General features: G+C 35.1%; 1 protein-coding gene across 1 annotated transcript; it reads right to left on the bottom strand.

The window, feature by feature from the left end:
* Positions 1-14,310: 14,310 nt before the first annotated feature.
* On the bottom strand, positions 14,311-25,816 carry LOC129281581 (maternal embryonic leucine zipper kinase-like). Its single transcript, XM_054917502.2, has 9 exons — positions 25,727-25,816; positions 23,688-23,855; positions 22,651-22,749; positions 21,965-22,051; positions 21,016-21,120; positions 20,035-20,609; positions 18,731-18,917; positions 17,746-17,852; positions 14,311-16,344 (listed from the first exon to the last, which is right to left on the bottom strand). The coding sequence occupies exons 1-9, from the start codon at positions 25,811-25,813 to the stop codon at positions 16,167-16,169; spliced, it is 1,593 nt and encodes a 530-aa protein (XP_054773477.2). The 5' UTR covers positions 25,814-25,816; the 3' UTR covers positions 14,311-16,166.
* Positions 25,817-26,054: the final 238 nt, after the last annotated feature.

Below are 26,054 nucleotides of genomic sequence, written 5' to 3'. Positions count from 1 at the left end.
AAAAAGGAGGAAAGGGGAGGAAGGGGGGGGGGGAGGTAATGAAAAATGTTTGATCATTATGGCGTTTACCTAAAACTACTCCAATAATCTGCAGTTTGCATGACCACTATAATGGTAAAATTTAGAAAGCCCTATATAAGCTTTAAAAAAGAGAGAAAAGGGGGGGGGTCATGAAAAATGTTTTATCATTATGGTGTTTTCCTTAAAACTACTCCAATAACCTGCAGTTTGCATGAATACTGATGGTAAAATTTAGAAAGCCCTAAGCATAAAAAGGGGAAAAGGGAAAAAAGGAAAAGGGGAAGCATAAAAAAGGGGAAAAAGCAAAAAAAAAAGGAAAGGGGGGGGGGTAATAAATTGTTTTATCATTATGGTGTTTTCCTAAAACTACTCCAATAATCTGCACTTTGAAAGGCCGCTATGGTCAAATTTAGAAAGCCCTGAGGATAAAAAAAGGGAAAAGGGAAAAAGGGGAAAAAAGGGTAATGAAAAATGTTTTATTATGGTATTTTCCCAAAACTACTCCAATAATCTCCACTTTGAAGGGCCACTATGGTCAAATTTAGAAAGCCCTAAGGATAAAAAAAGGGAAAATGGAAAAAGGGGAAAAAAGGGTAATGAAAAATGTTTTATTATGGTATTTTCCCAAAACTACTCCAATAATCTGCACTTTGAAAGGCCACTATATGGTCAAATTTAGATAGCCCGAGTTGAGAAAACCTGTCGCAGGTTTGCCTAAACAGCAGCAGTAACACCTGTTAAAGAAAGAGATGCAATCAATCGTAACTCTAACAATCATTCACAACTTGCTTTACAACCAATCAAAATCGCCCATTCGTGACGCGCTAGAATTTTTTTAAAAAGTTGCGTTGAAATGGAATTGTTTCTGCCAAGGGCTCCGGATATCCCAGTTCTATCGCAAATTAATAACGATATATAACGTAGATCCACTGATTATCCCCCTGATTACGTCACTTAAGAGAAATGTTACTAGAACTATTCCTATACTTCTAACATTAGAGAAGAAGGAGAAGAAGAAGAAGAAGAATAAGAAAAAGAAGAAGAAGATAAAGAAGAAGAAGATGAAGAAGAAGAGGAAGAAGAAGAAGAAGAAAAAGAAGAAGAAGAAAAAGCAGTAGAAAAAGAAATGTGAACTGAACTATATTCGGTGGGTCGGTCATGACTGAAGTCATTGCCCTAACCTGAAATGTCGTTTTTTCCTTTGAATAGTTTTAGTAAAAAGTGGAAAAAGTAAATTAAGAAAAATGAAACAACGCGACCTTAAACTTAAATGAGGCGTGAAAATAATACCATTGTTTATTTATTTAAGTTTAAACAATAGTTGTTAGGGTGACGGGCTTAAACAACGTGCTTAAAATTTTAAACAGCGTTTTTACAGTGAAGAAGAAAAAAAAGAAGGAGGAGGAGAGGAAGAAGAAGAACAAGAATAAGAAAAAAGAGAAGAAGAAGAAGAGAAGAAAAAGAAGGAGAAGAAGAAGAATAAGAAGAAGAAGAAGAAAAAGAAGAAGAAAAAGAAGATGAAGAAGAGGAAGAAGAAGAAGACAGGAGGAGAAACATAAAAAGAAGAACACAGTAAAAAAATAATAACATATTGTTGAGCCTGTCACTCTAACAACAAGTTGTTTAAACTTTTTAAACAACTTGTTTAAAAATTTTAAACAATTGTTTGAAAAGTTTAAACAATAGTTGTTAGAGTGACGCCTTAAACAACGTGCTTAAAATTTTAAACAGCGTTTTTACAGTGAAGAAGAAAAAAAAAGAAGGAGGAGGAGAAGAAGAAGAAAAAGAAGAAGAAAAAGAAAATGAAGAAGAGGAGGAAGAAGAAGACAGGAGGAGAAACAGAAAAAAGAAGAACACAGTAAAAAAAATAATAACATATTGTTTAAGCCTGTCACTCTAACAACAAGTTGTTTAAATTTTTTTGTAATTATTTAAACTTTTTAAACAACTAGTTAAACAAAATTAAACGATTTTATTGTTTAAAAAGTTTAAACAATAGTTGTTAGAGTGACTGGCTTAAACAACTTGCTTAAAATTTTAAACAGCGTTTTTACAGTGAAGAAGAAAAAAAAAAAAAAAACAGTAGAAAAAGAAATGTAAACTGACCCATATTCGGTGGGTAGGTCATGACTGAAGTCATTGCCCTAACCTGAAATGTCGTTTTTCCTTTGAATGTTATTAGGGTGCGTTTATCCGCCACTTTTTTACCCTATAATCATGATTCCAATCATGATTCAAATCACGATTCTGCAGAATCACGATTGCGTTTAGTCGAAATTGAATATAATCATGATTAGAATCACAAACATGAACTACGAAAAAAAGGGCGTTTGGAAAGACGTTTCTGCAGAATCACGTACGAAAATGTTCGGATAAACGATATCGTGATTTGAATCATGATTATATGACGTCATTGTGTCGAGCTATTTCCGGTTCTTGCCAAGGCGCGCGCCCCACGTTGTCACATCACATGTACGTCGCCGACCTCCAATTAAGTGTCCAACGTTGACCTATACTTCCTGGGTCAAACTGCGCACTGTGATGCGCACTGGATCGGTCCGAATCCGAGGAGAAACAGCGTTGGAACGAAGGTCGTCTAAACCCTGATTCTGTAGTAATTGTGATTCATGTTTGTGATTTGAATCATGATTCCAATCATGATTCAAATCACGATTCTGGCTTGAGGTCGGATAAACGCAGCCTTAGTAAAAAATTGGAAAAAGTAAAAAAAAAAAGAAGATGAAATAACGCGACCTTAAACTTAAACGAGGCGTGAAAATACTATCATTGTTTATTTATATCCTTTGAAGTGTTCAAGTACTAAAATCATATTGTGGTCGAGTTAAATCATGAATTCAATAACCAACCACATTTCCTGCCGAACTTAACTGATACAATTTTAAAAAGTTAATATTCACAAAGACCTGCGTTGAACTGTTGCACCGAAACAATGAAAATCTTTAAAATGTCATAACCTTTTTATTTCTGTTATTTTCAGTGTTTTGTTTGTCTGATTTTTCTTTATCTGTTCGAATCACATTATTTTCAGCCTGTAGTACTACTTTATGATTCTATTCGACATTATTGGTGAGGGGAAGTGTCTGAACTCCTTCTCATTCAAGAGGCGATGGTGTCACCATTATGAATGAATGAATGAATTTATTGAATTTCGACAATCAAAATAAAAGTGTACAAAGTAAGCATATTATAATGCAGTGGAGGGGGTTACAAAAGTAAAATTACTTATCTAGGTTATCCCCTTACAAACAACAAGTACACATAAAATATACAACATTATACATTTCAATGTAATACGACAAAAAATTTCACTAAGTAAATAATTTACAATTACATGATCATGTATACACTCACACAAACACCCTTACACACCCTCGCACACACACTTTATACGCATGCAGGAAAATCCTATCTTTTATCGTGCTGTAACAAAAAGTGCCTATATCTCCTTTTGAATGAGTTCAAAGTTGGTTTTTCTCTTATAATTACTTCAATATTGTTCCATATTTCTGGACCTTTAAAGAAAAATAGAAAATTTTGAGCTGTTTGTTCTTATTTGGGGAAAATGATATTTGCTGGATGATCTTGTATTATAATTGTGAAAATCAGAATTGAATTGAAAATATTTTGAAATTTGAATGGGAATTTTATTTCTGCAACAAAGAAACATAACAATTCCAATACTATAGAGATTTAAATCATAAATATTCAAAATCTGTAATTGAGAAAAAAGTGGCTTCGAGTGGGCAAGATAAGAGGACTTTGTAATGATACGGACAACCTTTTTCTGCAATAAGAAGAGTCTGTTTATATAAGAGCTATTTGAATTACACCAGGCTATATTACAATAGTTTAAATAAGGTAAAATAATTGCACTATATATAGTCATCAATATGAATTTTAATAATACCAACTCCTTTGGAAACTTTGTTAAAAATGATACCAATGTGTTCATGCCATGTTAATTTGTTGTCTATTATCACCCCTAAAAAGGTTAATGAAGATACTAATGAATTTTTTTTATTCCCCATATTTACATTAAATTGTGTTTGTAGATGCTTATTCGTAAATATCATGTGATTTGTTTTGTTGATATGCAGTACTAGTTTATTTACAGACAACCATTTATCTAAAAGTACCAATTCACAATTGAACTTATCGTTTAGTAACTGTGGGTTTGTATGTGACATGAAAACACTGGTATCATCTGCAAACTGAATAACATCAAGATGACACGATACATTGTATATATCATTCATATTAATAAGAAATAACAACGGGCCTAAAATGGAACCCTGGGGCACTCCACATCTGCGTTCGGAAGTAATATTGTTAACATATACAAACCGTTTACGATCAATTAAATAGCTTTGACACCAATCTAATAACACACCCCTTATACAATAATTACTGAGTTTGTGTAACAAAATAAAATGATCAAGAGTATCAAAGGCTTTTGACAAATCAAGAAATAAACCCAACATAATTTTTTTCTTGTCAAAACAATTGCTAACTTTATGGATAAACTCAAGAATTGCAGAAGACGTGGAATGCCCCGGTCTAAAGCCATACTGATGTTCTGAAATGATATTACATTTTTCAAGAAAGTCATATAACCTGGAGTAAAAACATTTTTCAAGAATTTTAGAAAAGACAGGGAGAACAGATATGGGTCTGTAATTACTTACATCATTATCAGCACCACCTTTGAAAACTGGAATTACTTTAGATATTTTCATTTTATCAGGAAATACACTTTTAGCTATAGACATATTGAAGATTTTACAAAGAGGAACACAGATGACATGAATGACACGTTTAACAACATATATATATATGTACATTATCAAAGCCAGGACTGGAATTCTTAAAACTATTTCAATTATTTCTTTACAAGTGACAGGCGGAAAAGATGCAGTTTTCACATTGTTCTTTAAGAATGATTGATAATTTACATCAGAATATTGCACATTTCCCCTTAGGTTGTAACCAATGTTAACAAAATATTCATTAAATATGTTAGAAATTGCAGCTTCATTTTGAATCAAATTATTATCATGAGAAATTTCTACTATATTCTTCCTATCTTTCTTTTTTGTACCAAGTATGTTTTGTAAAACATTCCATGTTTTACGCATGTCACCCATAGCATTATCAAATTTATGTTTATAACAGTTATGTTTAGCTTTTTTTTGGTCATTGTTCAACTTGTTTCGAAACTTCTTATATTTTTAATGTCTATAAACTGTTCGATTCTGAAGACATTTTCTATATAACTTGAATTTTTTATTGCACAAATACTTAGTTCCTTTGTGATCCATGGTTTGTTTTGTTTACTCTTTTTTTATTTTTTTACAGTTTTAATAGGGAAACAATCATGATAACATTCTAAAAATGGATGTAGGAAACAACTATAACTATGATTTGGATCTTCATTAATAATCCATTTAATATCCTTGAGTTTATCCATAAACCTACCTATATTTACTTCACTAAGGTCACGTTTTTCAAAGGAATATGATTGACTTTTATTCTTTTCTTTTTTACAAATACTAAATATAGGTAAATGATCGCTAATGTCTGCAACCAAACACCTGACATAATATGTACAAGTTTATTAGTAAAAATATTGTCTAAAAGGGAACTTGTATTATGAGTGGTACGTGTTGGAAAATATATTAACGGATACATAGAATTGATCAGGAGAATATCTAGAAATTCGTCAACTATTGCACTATTAAGGGAATTCATTAGATCGATATTAAAATCCCCAACTATATAAGAAGAGATCTTTATTTTCTTTATTAACAGATTCTAGAATTTACATTCAGCATTCCAAGAAAAGTAGGAATAGATTGACCTGGAGGTCTATATATTGTACCAAATACTGTTTTTTGTTAAAAGTATTAAATTCAATAAAAATGGGTTCTATACAATCATTATTCACATCAAGATCTTTTCTATGTATGAAGTTAAGATCATTACGAATGAAAATCCCTACACCACCTCCTCTTTTCTTTTCTCTTGATTTTCCAATAAATTCGTACCCACTTATATTAGATGGTATATCATCAGGTTTTAACCAAGTTTCAGAGACTCCTATTGCACAAAATGTAAAATCTAAAATACTAAGAAGAGATAATGGAGAATCACCATTTTTAAATATACTTCTACAATTTACATGCATGCATGAAAATACGTCTCTTAATTCATTCAACTCCAGATTATTAATGCAACTATTGAATTCCTCAGGTAAGTATACATGTAACTCTTTGGCGAGCTCACTATCACAATCTTCATTCAAACTTGGAGATAAAAATTGTTTCAATTTAGAGATATTTACACCATGAACAGATTTGCTTGAACTGACGAAAATAGGCATTTATCCCACAATACACATACATTCACACACCTACACACAAATACATACAATGATTAGATAAAAAAGAAATAATAAGTAATAAATGAGAAAATATGAAAATAAGAACCAGAAACCTTCAACATACTTAATATTATTGCAAGCTACACTTCCGGATCAAACAGAGTTCCAATCTAATACATTACAAAAGTTCAAGGTCTTTTGTAGAGGTGATCAGTTTTTTTGTTTCATGTCCATTTGTAGTCTTGATGGAAGCAAATATCCTGCCGCCCAAGGACCAGGAGGAACTCACTTTTTGGTGCTTAAAAGTTTGTGACAAGAGATGATTGTTGTACTTCGTCAGATCCTCCATCACAACTATCCCAGAGTTCTTTAAAGGGGAATTCTACCCAAATAAAAATTTGTTTTTATAAGAAAAAGAAAAATCAGACAAGTTGATAGGTGAAAGTTTGAACAATATTGGACAAACAACAAGAAAGTTATGATTTTTTTAAAGTTGTAAATATCGGTAATCACTATGCCCATGGAGACTTCAAATTGGCCGCATATGGGATGTCATAGTGATGTAATGCAAGGACTACTCTTCCATGTACTCCAGTACATATTATGGCTAAAATGTCTTTTTTCCCAAAAGTTTTATTTCAAATTATTTTTTTTTTCATGAGGACATAAAACAATATACTACCTGGATTATATTTAGATTACTGCCCCAGGGGAATGGGTACTTAGGAGAAAACCACAAATCCCTGATAATAAAGTACATGGCCTATGGGAAAGTTGTCCTTGCCCCTTGTCATAATTTACTTACCCAGTTGCCAATTTGAAATCTACATACTATTAGTGATCTCAATTTTAAAGCAGCTATAACTTTCTTATTGCTTGTCCGATTTCTTTCAAACTTTCGCCATTCTTTTTAATTTATTTTTCTCCTTCCCAACACAACATTTTATGGCCAAGGCTGGATTCCCCTTTAACTTACTACGCTTCTTGATGAACTCATACTTGGTCTTATACGACATAAATTTCACGATGATTGGGCGTGGTTTGTGGGTTTCCTTGGCAGCACAAGCATATGAATTTTCATATGCGGACTGGAGATTCTTTTTTCCAATTCGATGTGATCGATCGATGTCCCGTGTAGAGATGTGGATACCAATACGTGATGCTACTTCTTGCACGACATTATCGGTGACTTCATTGGCATTTTCCTTTATTCCCAAGATTCTTATGTTCCTTCTCCTGGAGTATTGCTCAAGGTTGTTCAATCGAAAAATTAAAATTAAATGGTGCAGCTCAATTAAAAATGGTGCAGTTAAATGACATAAAAAAAATCTAGTTGCTTTCTTATCTACTTTTCGTTTATGTTATTATGATATTCGTTACTATTTCCCGTTCATTACTATTATAAAGATTTTTTGTGGGGTAAGGTGAGTCGCATTTTTCCTTTTTTATGTTCAGTACTTTAGGAATGAACTCGGATAGAAAAGGTGCACACCCTACAAATTCACGATATCTGTAATGCAAACAATGATATTACATCTTTCTCTCTACATTCTCAAAATATTGGGTAAAAGTGCTCCATGACGGTAATTATGTGTCCAACCAACATTGGGCATTTCTTTTTAGCATTTTTATTTATCCAGTGTGCTGAAAATGTTGCCCATTCTAAAGCAATTGCTGCTTATTTTTTCAAACCTTACTGGACAATATGCTTCCCGCGTTGGGTATAATACTGCCTCAAATTGGTTGGACACATAGACCAGTTCGTAGTTACTCATGGACAATTTTCGGTCAAATGACCTTTCATTTCTTTCATTATGATAGGCAGATTTCAAAGCAAAATATCACGTAAGCTTGCCCTACATAGCAGGATGAAGAAATTGAATAGACCAGGTAACTAGAATAGCACACCAATGAACACTTTATGAAGGTATTTGTTGCATTCCTACTTTGAATGCATATCATAGCATGTTGCACAATGTACTTGGCAAACTGTGAAAACCAGTCGTTCGTGGACGCGTTGTTGTTTTTTGTGGATGTAAATGAAAACCACAATTCAAAAGAATATATGAATAATCAAGACATCAAAGTTGGTGCTTACCTCATTAGATTTTAAACCACCATGTCACTTTAGTACAAATGACCTTCCTCTGATCATGCGTAGAATCTTTTGATCATGCGCAGAAAGGAACTACGAAATGGCTTATTACCCTCGTGGTGGTAAAAATATTGGGTAATTGGGATCAATCGTAAATCTTTGTAAGACGGGGCCCTGATCAATGAATGAATGTCTGATCAATAAATGAAAGTCTGATTAATAAATGAAAGTCTGATTAATGAGTGAAAGTCTGATCAATGAATCTAATTTCTGATCAATGAATGAAATCTGATCAATGAATATGATCAATTAAACTGATAATATAATCACTGAATTAAAATCTATCCAACATCATCATAGGAATAACACACACAAAAATATTTTCATATTTTTAATGTACTTCAAAATAAATATCAGTGGACTTGGGTAAATATAATATTAATCGGCTTCCCACAAGAAGGGACTTGAGGGATTATTTTAAGAAATTTTTTCAGAAATACCCTTTTTGATTTGCTATTACTTTTAGTTTTACTTAAATTTCAAAATATTTTTTTTGCATCATTGGATAGCCTACTATGTACTTTATCAATATTTGAAATTAAAAATAATCTTAAAAAAGGTCCCTTCATGCTGGAAGCCGTCATATTCATTTTCTAATTTAAAGTAAAAAAAAAGGTACTTGAAAAGACAATATTGGATAAACATTCCACATTCATCCTACCACTCTTACATCATACCAGATTCAAACCCTCTTATAATTGCAAGCATACACATATACAATAAGACATCAATGAACAGCAAGGCAAAGCAGAGATAAATTATCCTTTGCATTTTTTTAAATCATCATCATTTCGAATACAAAAGAATCACAATGAAATGTGCAATGACAGGTAGGTCAGCGAAAAGTGTTACGGTACCCGCGGCATACAAAAACATGACTACCGCAAGGTCCACGGTTCAAATCCCACCGCAGCACTCACAACCTTTTATCAAGGCGTTTATCTACATTTGCCACTCTCCACCCAGGTGTACTTAATGGGTAGGAAGGAATTCCTTGAATGCTCGAGCGTCCAATCAGGACAGCCGTGGTAATAGTATGCAGCACTTTGTATTAAGCGCTATATAAATGACTTCTAGTGAGCCAAGTTGAAATGACTGAACACATTTCTTGATGGTTGGATTGCAGTGAAAATGTTGTGCCATATATCTGTGAAAAACCTACAAATATGCTCATTGATGCGAGAAGAAATGATTGTAGAATTCAACATTCAATTCAAAAGAAAAATGTCATATTTGTATGTAAATAGGGATAACAGTGGGAAGATTACTCTAGGTCACGAATCGCACAATGAATATCAATGAATGATAAATTATAGGTTTGATAGGACCTCGTTTTACGACTTCCGATGGTTTTTTGTATTCTCTTTTTCCTCTCAGATTGTGGAATATGAAAAAAAAAACCATCACTAATCACTTAAAACATGTTTCGCCCATTATTTGAAATCACAACCTTGGCCCGGCAACACAAAAGATATAATCGATCGTACAATTAATTGTAACTATAAATCTATGGGAATCATGTACTTAAAATTACAATCGAATGTAAATATCAATCGTACCTCTTTGTGTTACATCCCCAGGGCCCCGTGACATAAAGTTAGCGACTAATCCCTTATTTTAAAGAACGATTCTGATTGGTTCCCAGTCAGTCTACTGAGCAAAATATGCATGCAACGGTGATCTTGATAGGCCATTTCATCTAGCGATTAATCACTAACCTTTGTGTGATGGGGCCCAGGAATAACTTAGCTTTAATACATTATACCACCTCTGATATGCTCTAAAATCGCTTGAAGCCAATGGATGACATCTATATTTGTCCATTATTAATGATCACCTAATTGAGACATAATCGAATAATCGATTTTCGCATAAATGAGCAGTTTTACACCAATCACAAAATGCTTCAAATTACCAGGGTATATTTCAGCCCTTCATATGCAGTAAATATTTTTTTCTACAAATTTGGTTATTTCTGATAAGTCTAACATTCTTTCATAGCTGCAAGTTGACCTAAATATCATTATAGACCGAGTATATACTACTGTGTTGATATCAAATACAATAGCCTATATGTATTTAATTGCGATAACTGTTTTCGTATCATAGTTTATGTTATAAATATATCACAATGAATCAATAACTTAAAGTTAAGTTATGATTAAAGTTTGATTGTTTAATCATGATGCAATATAGAATACAATTTTCCCCACTCAATGTACACATATGAAGACTTAAAAATAACTCAAGGCATTTGCTTGCAATGAAGGGGTAAATAATACTTCAAAGGAATAAAATAATTTTGTTAACTTATATATTCACAATAACCCGCAATTTATACATTCACTTTGAAAGAAATAAATCCATTATTGGCAACAATAAATAGCAGCAGATTGAACCAAAAAAATTAAATAAGTCAATATTTGAATTTAAAAGAAAGAAAAGGGAATGAGAAAATAATGATTTTATAAGTTGAAATCGATCAACTAAGTAGGATGAAAGAGAAATATAAAATCTGATAAAAAGTACCAAAACGGAGAGGGGTCAAACTGCTTTCCTTTCATCTACCTCCCGACACCACTGATAAGTTATGCACTAATATGCATCTCAAAAGTGATACAATTTACTTTCAGACTGTAATATCATTCTTTTTCTCTCTCTCCCTCTCTTTCTCACACTAACTTTTCACATTAATGAAGACTAGACTGCCCTATGACTTCTCATTTCAAAAAGCTATCCCATAATCACTATTATTTCAAGTCCGCACAATTAGTTACTTTTGTAATGGGGACCTTTGGGACAGAATTCGAAGTAGTTAACAATTTCACCTTAAAATAAGTTCAAAATCAAATCTTAATGTGCATTTCAAGCGGACTTGATAAAATTCCATGATTTTCTGTCTAAGTTGTCGTCAATTGTATCACGGCCCATATATCTGTGGAATATTTACTGGGATTGGAACGGATTAAAATTGAAACAGATATTTAGATAGTGCTTAAAAAGAGTGTTCAATGGATATTAACAGTCTAAAAAAGCCAAGTTGATCAATGACGAAAAACAAAAGAAAGATTAGTTTTGAACTTGCAGCAATATAGACATTGTGAATATCAACAGTTTAAAAAAGTCTAGTAAATTAATGAGGGAAAAAAAAAAAGAGGAAAGAGAAAGAATAAGTTTGAAAGTTACTGTGTCTGTGACACCCGCATCGTGATGGCTTGAATGAAATGAATGACATCTTTAAAATAATTTCTAATTACCCACAATGCACCTTGCTATTATCACAACACAAACCATTTCCTCTTACTGGCAAGAGGCATATAAATCAGAAAATGATAAAAAAACTCACTATGATGCAAATCAAAGAACATTTTTGAGCATTTAAAAAAAAAACCTACACATCGAATCACAAACTCAAATGTATGAAAACAAAACATTGTATGTGCCAACTACAATTTTGAGTGACATTAACATCGATGTAAAAGAGAGAAGGAAACTTTGACTTTGAATGAAGAATGCTACTTAAGCCGTAGGAAGAGAAGAGTAGGCGTGATCCTATTGGTTTAGTAGAGTGCTATAGGCTAGTGTATACGTACGCTAGTTTTCGGTGCGACCCAAATACGTTCCGATAGATTTCTAGGCATTGCACCACAAATAAATCTTGACCTCTTTTTGGGTTAAACTTGGTCCCCTTGCAGCCGCACAATAATAAAAATAATGAAAATAAATCATCGCTCTCACCGACCTCTTCTTCTTCATCATCATCGGATAATCACTTTGCACACCCCTGTTAAATATATATATATAAAAAAACAAGATGTCTTCTTTTCTTCTGAATAAAGAATATTACAGACACCACAATTATCACAGTAAGTAATAAAAACTGTACAGAAATCCACATGCAAATGAACTAAGAATACCGCACAAGGTCATATATACATACGATCACGAAAGCATGATAAAAATATTTCGTAAAATGATGAATTTCATTGAAATATATATATATATATACTTTTGTTCATTGATGAATTTAAAAACCGCCTTCCTGAAGTCAATGTATAATAAAAGGCCTGCTTTGTTATTGCAACTACAGAAATATTTCTATTCTCATTATCTTTATCTCTCTTCTCTACTAAAATTCAAAATAACTCCTTCTCTCCCTGCCCTCCCCACTCTCTCTCTCTCTCACCCCCTCTCCACCCCAACAGTTCACCCCTTCCTTCTCTCTCTCTCTCTCTCATTCTATCTCTAAATCCCCCCTCTCTCTCTCCCCTCTCACACATCTCTCTTTTACTTTCAATTTTGTCCCCTCTATTTCAATGAACTCTCTCTCTCTCTTTCACAATGTAATCCTTTTCTCTAACAATACTTAAACTCAATGGCCCGTATTCTGAAGTCGGGTTTAACTTAAACTCAGGTTTAAAGTTGTGGTTTAAGTATGGGAAGCCAAAAGTATCAATTTTTTTATTAAGTTGTACGTTTCTTATGTTTACTGTGCTCTTTCCTGATTCATCGATGGTGAAGACAATAATCTATATATACTTCCTAGACAATTATGAATGATTTGAGAGCCAAATGAGCTGAAGTATGATATCTCTACTTTTAGTGATGTATGTAACAATTGGCTCACCATACTTAAACCACAACTTTAAACCTGAGTTTAACTTAAACCTGACTTCAGAATACAGGCCAATAAGTTGTATACCAACGACTGTTTGATCAATACAACAGTATAAAGTTCCAAGCAATAGACCTTTTGTCTATTCATGGTTGGTGCATCAAAAACGTTCAAGAGCTTGAATTTCTATTGGAAGCAAATCCAATTAACTCTCCACACAATTTCTAAATATCCTACATAAGCCATGTATCCTTTGTTAATTTCTCAAGCCAACTTTTACTCTAAAAGACATTTAATCAATTCATGGGCTATACTTCATGCTTCAACTTTAGTTACTAGTTGCTTTTTCTGAAAACATATGGAAATCAAAACATACATGATGATGTTGATGTTCATATCTTACCGGATTCATGGTTGTACTGTACATATATTAACCATGTAATATACAAATGATAACTTTAAAGGATTTTCCTGGTTTGTCTACAACTGTAGCATATTATGATGAAATATCATAATGGCAAGTATTACAAATTTTACTGTGAATTGTATGAAAATTGAAATTACTTAATCATTGTGACTCATTTTTTTCTTCTGAAAAACAAGTTTTCTTGAGGAACTGGAGGCAAGCTGCTTAACCAATGTTTATCAATTAAAAAATAAAATACCAGTATACTTGGGAATCAGTGTGGGAGTGTTACAGAGAGACAGTCCGCAAAGGCCCGTATTCTCAAAAGACGTTTTAATTGGATCACGGACTATGCAGATTTCTTGTATTATCGTGCTTCATTCAAGCATGAATTTGCCAAAAGCGTGCATTTATAATTGGACTTTTCTAATGTATGCAATCAAATAAGCACAATTATGTTCACAAAATCTGTCTAGCCCATGGCTATTTATCATGGTATAATTGGAACCTCTTTAAAGAATACAAGCCATAGTGACACTTGACGTCAAGGGAGCATTTCTTCAACCTATTTTTGTCCAACTAAGTTGTCGGATCCGACCACTTTCCTTATGTTTGATTGGCTGAGAAGCACTGTTACCATGGTAACTGTTGGATAACATAGGACTTGTCGGATAAAATGTCTGACAAATCCTTTCATGAAATGAATGCCAGGGTTTTGTTTTGTTTTTCTTTCGAGTAAAATCTGGAAATGATTGTCTTTGCTGGGCAGACCTAACATAATTTTGCCATGTTATCAGGAACAACCTTTGATTTGAAAAAAAATTGCATAAAATCTAAATGAGTTACTTAACCCACCTGTATCTGTCATTTTTTTTTTAAGAATGACAATTTATATCAATATATAACATAATCTCATATAATCACTATTAAAAAGGATTGTTAAAAGACAGAAATGACTGTTTTTAAATTGCATAATGAATTTCAAAAGCACAGGATAGGTGGGATGTACAAGTTGCAATATTTTCTACATCCAATATTTCCTGAAAAAAAAAAACCCTTTCATGAATTCACCATCAATAGATTCCAACAGCACTTCCTACCACAATTTTCCAACTTGGAAACCCCCAAAATATCCTTTAACCCAGAGCTGATCAACAGCGCAAATTCCTATCATACCAATTCACCACGAAAATAGATAAAACATAAGACCATTTGCTGCAAAGAACAATGTCACTCATCATCATAAATACATAACATTCCTCAATGAGATATATCACTGATAAAATACTAGATTTGATTACAATGGCACTTGATAATTATTGGCCTGTCGCAGACGCATGTTAAAAAGAGTTATATTCAGGACCTACATGTATTATTGTTGAAGTCGGATCAATTTTGACATCTACCATACTTGGTTGAACTATGGCTGCATCTTCATCTACGAAGTCAAGTTTAACTTTTGAACTCATATGGCCATTCTCTCAACCACCATACAAAATTAGCGAGTTTTCAGTCAGCTTTGGTGATAAATCGGAGACGGGGAAGCAAACCAATAACCAGAGGTTGAAACCAAGTTGTTTATCCTCAGCATCAAGTCCCTTGAAGATGTTGGCTCTCAGGTCACCTTCGTATAAGCAGAAAGCTCAACCAGCACATTGATCCATGACACAATGATGATAGGCCATGAATGTACAGTAGAGGATTCCTTTATTTGTAGGGCAGCCAACAGGGGGCGCAATTGTCTCGACAGATGGTTTCTTCTGATTCCAACCATGTCCATCTGGGCAGCTGACAGACAGCCTTAATTTGTGGGGCGGCCTGGAGAGGGCGCTAGAGTCTCAATTGTTCTAGGATGGTTTGAGACAGTATGCATTTATACTCCCAGATCTCACCTTTTGAGGAATTTTCTTCTGATTCCAACCATATCCATCTAGGCAGTTGACAAATATCCTTACTTTGTAGGGCGGCCTGGAGAGGGCGCTAGAGTCTAGAGTGTTCCAGGATGGTTTTGTCACATGCGCCTATACTCCCACGTATCACCCTTGAGGTGTTTTCTCCTGATTCCACCCATTTCTATCTCAGCAGTTGACAGACCTTACTTTGTAGGGCAGCCTGGAGAGGGCGCTAGAGTCTAGAGTGTTCCAGGATGGTTTTGTCACATGCGCCTATACTCCCACGTATCACCCTTGAGGTGTTTTCTCCTGATTCCACCCATGTCTATCTCAGCAGTTGACAGACCTTCTTACTTTGTAGGGCGGCCTGGAGAGGGCGCTTGAGTCTCAAGTGTTCTAGGATGGTTTGAGACAGTATGCATTTATACTCCCAGATCTCACCCTTGAGGAGTTTTCTTCTGATTCCAACCATGTCCATCTAGGCAGCTGACAAATATCCTTACTTTGTAGAGCGGCCTGGAGAGGACGCTAGAGTCTTGAGTGTTCCAGGATGGTTTGACACAGTATGCATTTATACTCCCAGATGTCACTCTTTAGGAGTTTACTTCTGATTCCAACCATGTCCATCTAGGCAGCTGACAAATATTCTTACTTTGTAGGGCGGCCTGGAGAGGGCGCTAGAGTCTTGAGTGTTCCAGGATGGTTTGACACATGCGCTTGTACTCCCACGTATCGCCCTTGAGGCGTTTTCTCCTGATCCCAACCATGTCCATCTGGGGAAGCCTACAGACCTCCATGTCGAAGGATAGGACAGTCTTTCCCTTGGAATCTTGCTTCTTGCATCGCAGGGTATACCTACAGGAAGATATATTGAAAAAGGTATTTAGATGAAATAGAACATTTAGGACCCTCGTCAAAAGTCTGAGTCACGCTTTTCTCGCGGGAATCCCCCAAGTGGCCCTTCATTACCAATTCTCACACTTCATCATGGACAGAACAATGGAGAATGCAGGAAAAAGATGTGGCACAGACTTTTTGGCAAGGTACAATACTGCCTGGTAGAGAGACGAACAAGGTTCTACATGTACATCCTACACAGAACTAATAATTAACAGTTGCCAGTTCTCTATTATAGCTCCTCAGGAATATGGATGGAGATGAGGTTTACAGTGAATATAGAAATAATTTTATCCAATTCATACACTTTCTTTGCAATTTTTGCCTTAAGTTTCATGTTCGAGCAAGCTTTTTATGCAATGCCTGCATTTTCAAAGACTTCGCAAATTTTCTAAATCACATGAACACCTTTTAAAAGAGATTTTTGTAATGCAGCATGGGCTATGAAATCACTGTATAATTGACTTTCGTCACAGATTACACGATTGTTGATAGATTTCACAGAGTATTGAGGCAAAATACACAGAGAGCATCTTGCTGGTTTGTAGTCATTTTGTCACTGTTCGGTATCTCATTATATAGTTGAAAAATGATTGAATGTTATTAATTTGGATGTCTCCATCAAGGGGTGTTTCAAAAAGAGTTAAGTGTGACTAATGGGGCATTGAAAGAAACTTGCGATCAATTGCAAGTCTATTTTCGTTCCCGAAATCAAGCATATGTCTAGCAATTAATTGTAAATTTGCGATTGATTGCTAATCTGCTCTATGAAAAAAGGAGTGTAATTGTAAAATTGCAACAGAATATTTGCAATTGATTGCAAACATTTTCTTGCAACACCCCATAAGTCATGCTTAAATGCCAACGCGCATGATATTTAATAAGCAATCTAACTGATTAATCCACAGTAACGCGCATCCTCCTAGCATGATTTTATAAATGCAGTGATGCCTTTTATATACCTTATGCAACTCAATATTTAAATGTGACTCTTAAGGGTGTTTCAAAAAAATATCTACAATCAATTGCAAAAATTTTGCTGCAATTTTGCAACTGATGGGTAATCTGTAGCTGTAGCAAATCAGATTACACTCCTTGTCGCAAGAAGCAGATTAGCAATCAATCACAAATTTACAATTGATTACAAGACATATGATCGATTGAGGGACCAAAAGTAAACTTGCAATTGAACGCAAGTTTCTTGCAACACCCCATAAGTCACACCTAATTATTTGTGAAACACCCTCTTACAGGAGTTCATAAAGCAGCTACAAAATGATGGACATTGTCCATTTTGCACAGCTTGGTTCAATGTAATACACGTCACATATCACAAGCAATGAAATTAGTCCAACTCACCCTTTCTGTTTATACGAGTCGATATTGCTATACATAAGGCCTTCTTTTAATCTCTCCACTACCACATCGGCAGGGAGGGTTGATGTTGTTGATACATTGTACAGAGCCTGGGAACAAATAAAAGAGACAGTTTACACATCATTGATTTAATTTTGATGATTAAAGTTTTATTTGATTATCCAATAAGTTGCATTTTTAAAGATTATAGCTGGGCAAAGGCCAGGGTAATGATATCAAAGTCATTTGCCTTCGGAAGCAACTAGAGATGTTAAATAATAATAGTCAGCTCTTGTATAGTGCATAACACATTATGAATAACGTATCTATGCGCTTCCAAAGGACTTGGATATTATTACCATGGCTGTAGCTCAAGCAGCTTTTACGCACTCGGCATTTCAAGGAATAAATTCCTGCCAGGTACCCATTCACCTCAACTGGGTTGAGTGCAGCACAATGTAGATGAATTACTTGCTGAAGGAAACTACGCCATGGCTGGGATTTGAACCCACGACCCTCTGTTTCAAAGTCCGGAGACTAATCCACTGGGCCACAACGCTCCACGTACATGATATGTGCCATAAAGGAACTAAATATCATTACAATTATATCTACCGTCGCAGTCACAGATGGGTAAAAAACACCCCCTCTAGAATAAATCAATAACCTCGACAGTTAACAGCATGGCAAATGACTTGCCCAATGACATTGGTGCTGCAGCAGGGATTTGAACCTGGTACCTTGTGGTTCAAAGTCCGGCGACTTAACCACTGGACCACAAAACCTCTATACTGAATCAATAACCTATACAAAAATAATAATCGTCAGTTTTGATACAGCGCATGACACATGAGAGCTAGTGTGGCAATGTAAATTAAAGTCTCCCCCAAGACATAGCGGCAAGGATTTGAACCTTGTGGTTCACAGCCGGGGACTTAACCACTGGACCACAACACCTCTGCAATGAATAATCAATTTCGACCCGTACCTTGACCTTCCTTGGTTCATCCATGCCAGCGTTGGATCTTCTTCTCGGTGATAACAGGTCGATCATCTTGTCGATTCCTTTCTCAAAGCTGCCGAAGATCTTCTTTGCAGATCCACTCAGACCGGTTCTCTTCATCTCCCCGTCCTCCATCATTACTCGGTCTAACGAATCCTCCATGGAGACAGCTCTACAATCAAACAAACAAAATATTAGTGATAATGATGATGAAGAGGAGAAGGAGTAGAAGAATATTTTTTTCCAAGGCTAACCACTTTAGTTAACCCTTTGTGCGCTGATGTTGCAATCTTGCACATTCGTGCAATTAAACTCAGCAATCGTAATAATTAGTTTTCTCCCCTACCTTCAAATTAGATTACCTAATAAAAGGCAATAGTTCTCGAATAAAATCTATACAATAATAATAATTATTATAATAAGTATCAATGGTGCACTATGGTAATCTTGAATTAAAGAAAATAACATGGAAACAATTGCCATTATTACCCCCCCCCAAAAAAAAAAATCAATTCAGCTGGCCCTGGCTAACATGATTTGTAATTATTACTGAAGTAACCTTTTGTTTCTGAGAGACTTAAGCCATGTACTTGAATACCTTCCTTTGAATAAGTTGTTGGTATATTGATTTTTCTTGATCTATGAGGAATTTCTGTGCAATATTATTTGCTTCTCTAATAATATAAGCTTTTCTATACAGGGCAATAATACTAATAACTTCAGCAAGGTGAATAAGTTGGCTATTGGCACTCCATACATATGTGGTGTAAAGTTAACTTTCGTAAAACATAATTGATGCCTAAAAAATGTCATCCTTTGTCACCAAAATCAGAGATCTTTCAAGGGATGGAATTGAGGCCGAGAGTTCGGAGTACTAGGCCGCTGGATAAAACTCTAACACAGAATTTGAATACATGCCCCAGCCCAAGAGCACAAGCAGTGGCATAAAAACATGACATTGAGGCCAGCCTTGACAACGTCCCTGATCATAACTACAGTCAAACCTCTCTAAAGTGACCATCCAAGGGAAACACAAAATATGGCCTTTATAGACAGGTGGCTGCTATAGACAGGTACTTATACACACAAATCTGCCTCCATGGGAATCAGTTTTTAGTGGTCACTACAGGCAAGTGGCTGCTATAGACAGGTACTTATACACACAAATCTGCCTCCATGGGAAGCAGTTTTAGTGGTCACTATAGGTAAGTGGGTGCTGTAGACAGCTTTGACTGCATATACTTTTTGTTTTTGGAGACATCACAGAATGGAATACTTATGGCACTCACTTTTGGATGTCTAAGGCACCATTGTTATGTGGAGTGTTGATGGTAAGTCTATTAAGATCACCATCCATGGATCTTGAAGGCGTTACTATAGGAGGAAGCGATAATGTTGGAACGACCGGTTGTTTCACGGCCGCCGCTCTCGTCTTCTGCAACGTCTTCTCCTTGGCGTCGCTTTTACTCCGTTTCCTTACAGGAGTCTTTAACGGCAAACCAGTGGGTTTCACGAATCCGTCATCGTCTCTATGATTCTCTTTCCCCGACACCAGCGGTGTCGACACCATGTACGTGTCCTCTCCGCCCGGCTTGACGTAAGTCCCTTCTAAATGCGTACTGACCGGTCTTTCTCGCGGATTTTGAGAGCTGCGTGGCCTTCTGTGATCCCCGGAGTGGCGCCTCTCGGATGCGGTCCGTCGGTGCGGAGACGAGATGATGTAGGATTCCTCGTCTTCCAAGCCATCTTCCATTGAACTGAACATGTAGGGCGAGCTGGTGGGCGGTTCCAGGTTGTCATGGTAATTTTGCGGATGGTGATGTTGATGGTGATGATGGAATCTCATTGCACTGTCGGTTTGATTCTGCAGAAAAAAACATACAAAAGAGATTTTGTGCCTCAAAATACTTTTGTACAGTTTTTTTTCCCCTATTACTGTTCTATCAACAGATTCTCCTGCAAAGATTCTCACTGAAAAATCACATAATCTGATGATTTATGATTCCACTCTTAAAAACTACATGTAAGCACTTAAAATAAAGTTTTGGCTGTGCATATCTGAACCGAGACAATGAAAGTCTTTCAATTTTGAAATATAATCAAATCCTTGGCATAATTGAGAACTGGTTTATTCAACGCCCATCATTAATAGACTAGTTATTGAATAAAGATCTTTGTAATTTAAGCATGTACAAAGCATGAATGTCTTTTCAGTCTGGTGGTAAATTGATACACCTTAAATTTCCCTGCTCTAATCTAATCCTTCTTACCTTTTCTGTAAGTGGTCTATGCGCCATCGGTAGTCTGACCGTTCTACCTCGATACTTGGCGGCTAGTAGGATAAAATACGTGGCTGTCATGTGATCATATTTCCACTGCAATAGAAAAAAAACAGCACAAACATCAAAACCTTGTTTCAAAGGTGATTATTCTATCAGGCAATTATGAAACCAAAGTAATATAGATATAGGGTATTCATATTGCACACGTAACCTTCTTAGGTGCTGAAGGTGCTTAGATATTACCCTGGCTAATCTACTCTGCTGATTTTGGTGCAAGAAGGTTTTTGAGGCTCCCAGTTTCCTCACCCAGGTCGAGTGCACCTCAGCTTGGACGAATTCCTTGGTAAATGCGGTGGCTGGGATTCAAACTCACGACCTTCTGATTGCAAGGCCAGAGTCATAACCACTAGACCACAACACTTCTATCAGTAAAAGAGCGAGCTGTTGCAAACATAAAAGTTGCGAAGCAGTGGTTCCGACTCTCATCTTGTAATCAGGGTCCCGTCTTACAAAGAGTTGCGATTGATCTGATCAATCACAACTATGGACGGCCAGCAACGTCAACATTTAAAATGCAAATCTGTTCAAAATGTTTTCTAGATATGAATTATGATGTATATTCATACATTCATTGTTCTCTTGAAGACTCAGTGTGATTCTCTTTGTTTATTAAGAAAATTGTGCAAAGTTCCTGTAGAAAAAATTATGGTATGTATGGATTTCCATACAGTTGAGATTGATGGGATCAATTGTAACTCTTTGTAAGACAAGGCCCAGGAGAACATGTGTTCAATTTCACCAAAGTCTAGCATCCTTTGGCAAGGCAAATTCTTTTACTGCGTCTTTTTTTTGGGTCTTTTTTAATATAGACTATTGAAAATGTTAACAAGTTTTTGAAACAAAAAGACAGCTATTATGATTATGTTTATAATCTGACCTGTTTTAACGTTGACATTATGTCCTTCTTCGACTTCCCATAGTGCATTGCCATTTCTGTGACGCAGTCCACATTTAGCTGACTTTTCTGTAGAAAATGAAATATAGACAACACAATCAAGAATAAAGATCTACGATTGTGGATCTTTGCAATAAAATTGATTTTAAAAATCCTTACAGATGGTTGATGCATGCACTCCAAAAAAAAATACATACTGATTTTTGTGCATTTTTACAAAATACACATCTAAAACAGAATCATTTCACACACTGCCAATTAGAAATGACAAAAATTTATCTCTGCACATCTACAAATGTTTTCATATGCCCATATGACATTTTCCGCCAAATGTAACAGTCAAATGTTTAAATTATTAAATGTGATTTACTACCAGTATCTTCATGGATAATGAAAATTCTTTGTTGATGGAAACTTCCACAATACCTGATGATGCTATCTCAAAATTATTCATATACATGTATATTTGAAATCATGTCATTCATTAACAGATCGTACTAACAGCATCATAAATCTAATTACTTTCTCACTGTCATTGTACATTGTACTTTCTTACAGTCAAATCAATAAAACTCAAAATTGGCAATAGGAACCTCTCAATCTGAGGTTTGAGTGATGATTTTGGCATAGTCAAATCACCAAGTTCTGTAAATTGGCAATGTAATTACCTCACATTTACTCTCCCAATCTACGGGTGTACCGAATGCTTTCACGACCCAAGGGTGGACAATGAGCTCTTTCATTTTGATCCTCTTTGTGGGGTTCACCTAGATCATGAAAGTGAAAAAAATTAAAGATATTTAAGAATTCAGAATGATGAAATACAAAATACTCTTTAAATCAAATTACTAAAATTTCATGTCTCATTATGCCCAGAGAATCTATCTGGGCCATTAAGACAACACCAGCTCCACTGCAAGAATTCAGTTCAATTTCTCGCAAAATACAGGATTAAATTAATTAACCTGTAGGCTACGGGAACCGAGTGCCACCTGTACAAAGTCTATGGAAATTAGAGAATTCAGCATCCAATCGCTTAAATGAGTTAAATTTATATTTTTGATAACATGAAGGTAAACTTGTTTTGTTTGTTTGTTCTATTTTTTTTACACTGATAATCAATACAAACTTGTCAAAGTATGCTTCTTCAAGGGGCACACAGTACAATAATAATAGAAGATACCATAAAAAACTTAACTATTGCAAAAAAAGACAAAATCAAATAAAATGTATAGAATAATTATGCTTCATCCAACATTGTATGATGATGATGATGATGATAGTGATTTTGATGATAATGATGATGATCATGATGATGGTGGTGAAGATAATAATAATAATAATAGCTGGATTTATAAAGCGCTTTTTGCCTGAGGATACAAAGCGCTGCTATTATTATCCTGGATTTAGCTCGAGCTACCATCACCGGCGCTCAGTGCATGCAAGGAATTACTCCTGCCGGGTACCAATTCACCTCACCTGGGTCGAGTGCAGCACAGTGTGGATAAATTTCTTGCTGAAGGAAAACACGCCATGGCTAGGATTCGAACCCACGACCCTCTGTTTCAAAGGCAAGAGTAAGAACCACTAGACCACGACGCACCCACTATGATGATGGTGGTGATGATGATGGTAGTGATAGTAATTATGACGATGATGATGGTGATTAGGTGATGATGAGGTTGGTGACCCCTGACCTACTAACCTGAAGCATATGTTTGAGAAGATCTTTGGTTTCGTCTGAAAGCCACGGAGGTTCTTCATACACACCAGAAAGTATTTTGCGATAGAGGAGGGACACGTTATCGTCATCAAAAGGAAGAAAGCCACAGAGTAATGCATATAGTAACACTCCCATGCTCCATATATCAGCCTGTATTGGAAGAAAATAATCAAAATCTAGGAACTTGTAATAATGAATAAAACTAAATTCCTGGGGCCCGTCTTACATGTACTGTACAAAGAGTTGTGATTGATCCGATCAATCGTATCTCTATGGAAATCCATAAGTGTCATATTTTTTCTACAGGAAATTTGCAAAATGTCCTTTGTAAACAAAAAAAAACACACACGATTGTCAAGAAATCAATGGATATACATGTATGAAAATATATCATATCTAGAAAATTTTATGAACAAAAATGCATTTTATATGTTGACTTTGCTGGCTTTCCATAGTCACGACAGATCAGATCAATCGCAACTCTTTGTAAGACGGGCCCCAGGACATGTATTTATGTAAAATTTGAATATAACATAAATAGTTCCATGAAATTCAGAGTTTTGAATCTTTTTCAAATTTGTGATAGTATCGAAAATCCAAGGATGCTCCTCATAAATTAATCTGTTTCTTTTACTGCCAAATTTATTTATTTATTTATTTATTCATTCATTTATTTGGAGGGGATGGCTCCTAAATAAGATAAAAACAACCAAGGAGTAAATTTTTTGTTTGATGTCAATGATTTCAATTTTTCCTGGAATGACAAAGATCAATTTTCCCAGTCTTCATTTCTTGTTACTTTCATCATCAGTATCAGCATTATTCCCTTCCTCACCCCCCCTAAAAAACACAAATGAACCTTTAGAACCATGCCCAATAACACAGATTTTATTCTGAGTAATGTGACTTTTACGACTGATTTAATTGATCGCTTAATGCAATCCATCACACAAATCCACTGTATGGATTAATCGTTAAACATTGTGTTACAGGGGTGGTGGGGATGCGCCCCCTCCCCTCCCCCCTCCAAAAAAAAGTTTTGCCAATTTTGTGACTGTTCCCTATGTTTAATCACAGAATATACCAACCTTCCACGGTATCACTAAAACCGCATTTGTAAATCTTTTGAGTGCATGCATAAAACAAATACTTCACGCAAATACAAATTGCCGGTGGTCCTGACAGAAAATGAGCTACATGTACATGTCCCAGTGAATGGCATGTTTTTTAAAAAACATTTCAATGAAAATGAAAGCATGAATTACAGAAAAAATTGAGAAATATGTTTAGATATCTTCAGGGCTATCACACTTAATGTATTTACATATTCAAGGAGTGGCTTTAATAAGCACAGTTAAAAAGGGTATTAAAAAGCACTTTAATTGAGACACATCAATTTTCAAGCAGAGTTGGATTAAAACTTTTCCTCCAGACACCTGGGTGTAAATCCATTCATTTTTGTGATAATCCTTCCTCTACTGCATGGATCTGCAAATTGGCAAAATAAATCCCTGTTCCAAGTTCTTTCTCATTTAACATTTCAATAACGAATATCAACATTCTCTAATTGTTCTCTCAGCTAATAGCTAATAACAAAAAACTTTTTTTTACTTTTGCCATAAGTGTAAGTGAAAAAAAAAGACATAAATATAGCAACAATAAAAAGAAATAACAAGTACTAGAGTAGGAGAGGATAGAGAAAAAGCTTATAAAACACTCATCTAATCCCTGCAAAAAGCTACACAATGGAAAATGATTAAATCAAGAAGAAAATTGTCTGCGAAATCTTTGAATTTGAGAGAAAATTATTATTACCACTTAAATTTAAGGAGTTATCATTTCAAGTTGTCAATTTTTATCTAATACTTTTAATTCATTTTTGATAATGGAATAATTTGCATTCACAATTTTAAAGGACAAAAACATCAACTTTCGATAATTATTTTTGTTGTCAATTTGACAGGGATTATATATATGAACTATGTTTCACTGAGAAAATAAATTCTACTAGGAATACAAACCTCGGAGCCAATGTATTCTTTGCCAGAAACCAACTCAGGAGCTGCATAGGCAGGGCTGCCACAACAGGTCTCTAAATGATCCTTCATACCTCCCTGGTGAGAAAATAAAAAAAAGAGAAGATAATAATAAAAAATATACAGCATTTATAACGCACTGATTTTTCCTATTAAATGGCACACATTATACAACCCCCAAGAATGTTCTGTAATCTGATTGGTCCAAATCGGATCACATGATATTCAGCAATTTGCACTATGGCATCCAAAATGCACTATCCTGCATTCTGACGTCATACGAAATGTAGTTATCCTGCACTCTGACGTCATA

Source organism: Lytechinus pictus, chromosome 18 (assembly GCF_037042905.1).
Source record: "Lytechinus pictus isolate F3 Inbred chromosome 18, Lp3.0, whole genome shotgun sequence".
Taxonomy (NCBI): Eukaryota; Metazoa; Echinodermata; class Echinoidea; order Temnopleuroida; family Toxopneustidae; genus Lytechinus; species Lytechinus pictus.
The sequence above is the reverse complement of the archived record's forward strand: the minus strand, read 5'-3'. Positions and strand labels throughout refer to the sequence as shown.

Bases quoted from the DNA above. Each gene is read 5' to 3' on its own strand.
- LOC129281581 (XM_054917502.2), bottom strand. From the start codon at position 25,813: ATGAAGGATCATTTAGAGACCTGTTGTGGCAGCCCTGCCTATGCAGCT. The intron at 20,610-21,015 runs GTAAGAAGGATT...TTTTTTCTGCAG, and splicing joins ATAGACCACTTACAGAAAAG to AATCAAACCGACAGTGCAAT. The intron at 18,918-20,034 runs GTGAGTGCCATA...GTTTGATTGTAG, and splicing joins GGTGCCTTAGACATCCAAAA to AGCTGTCTCCATGGAGGATT.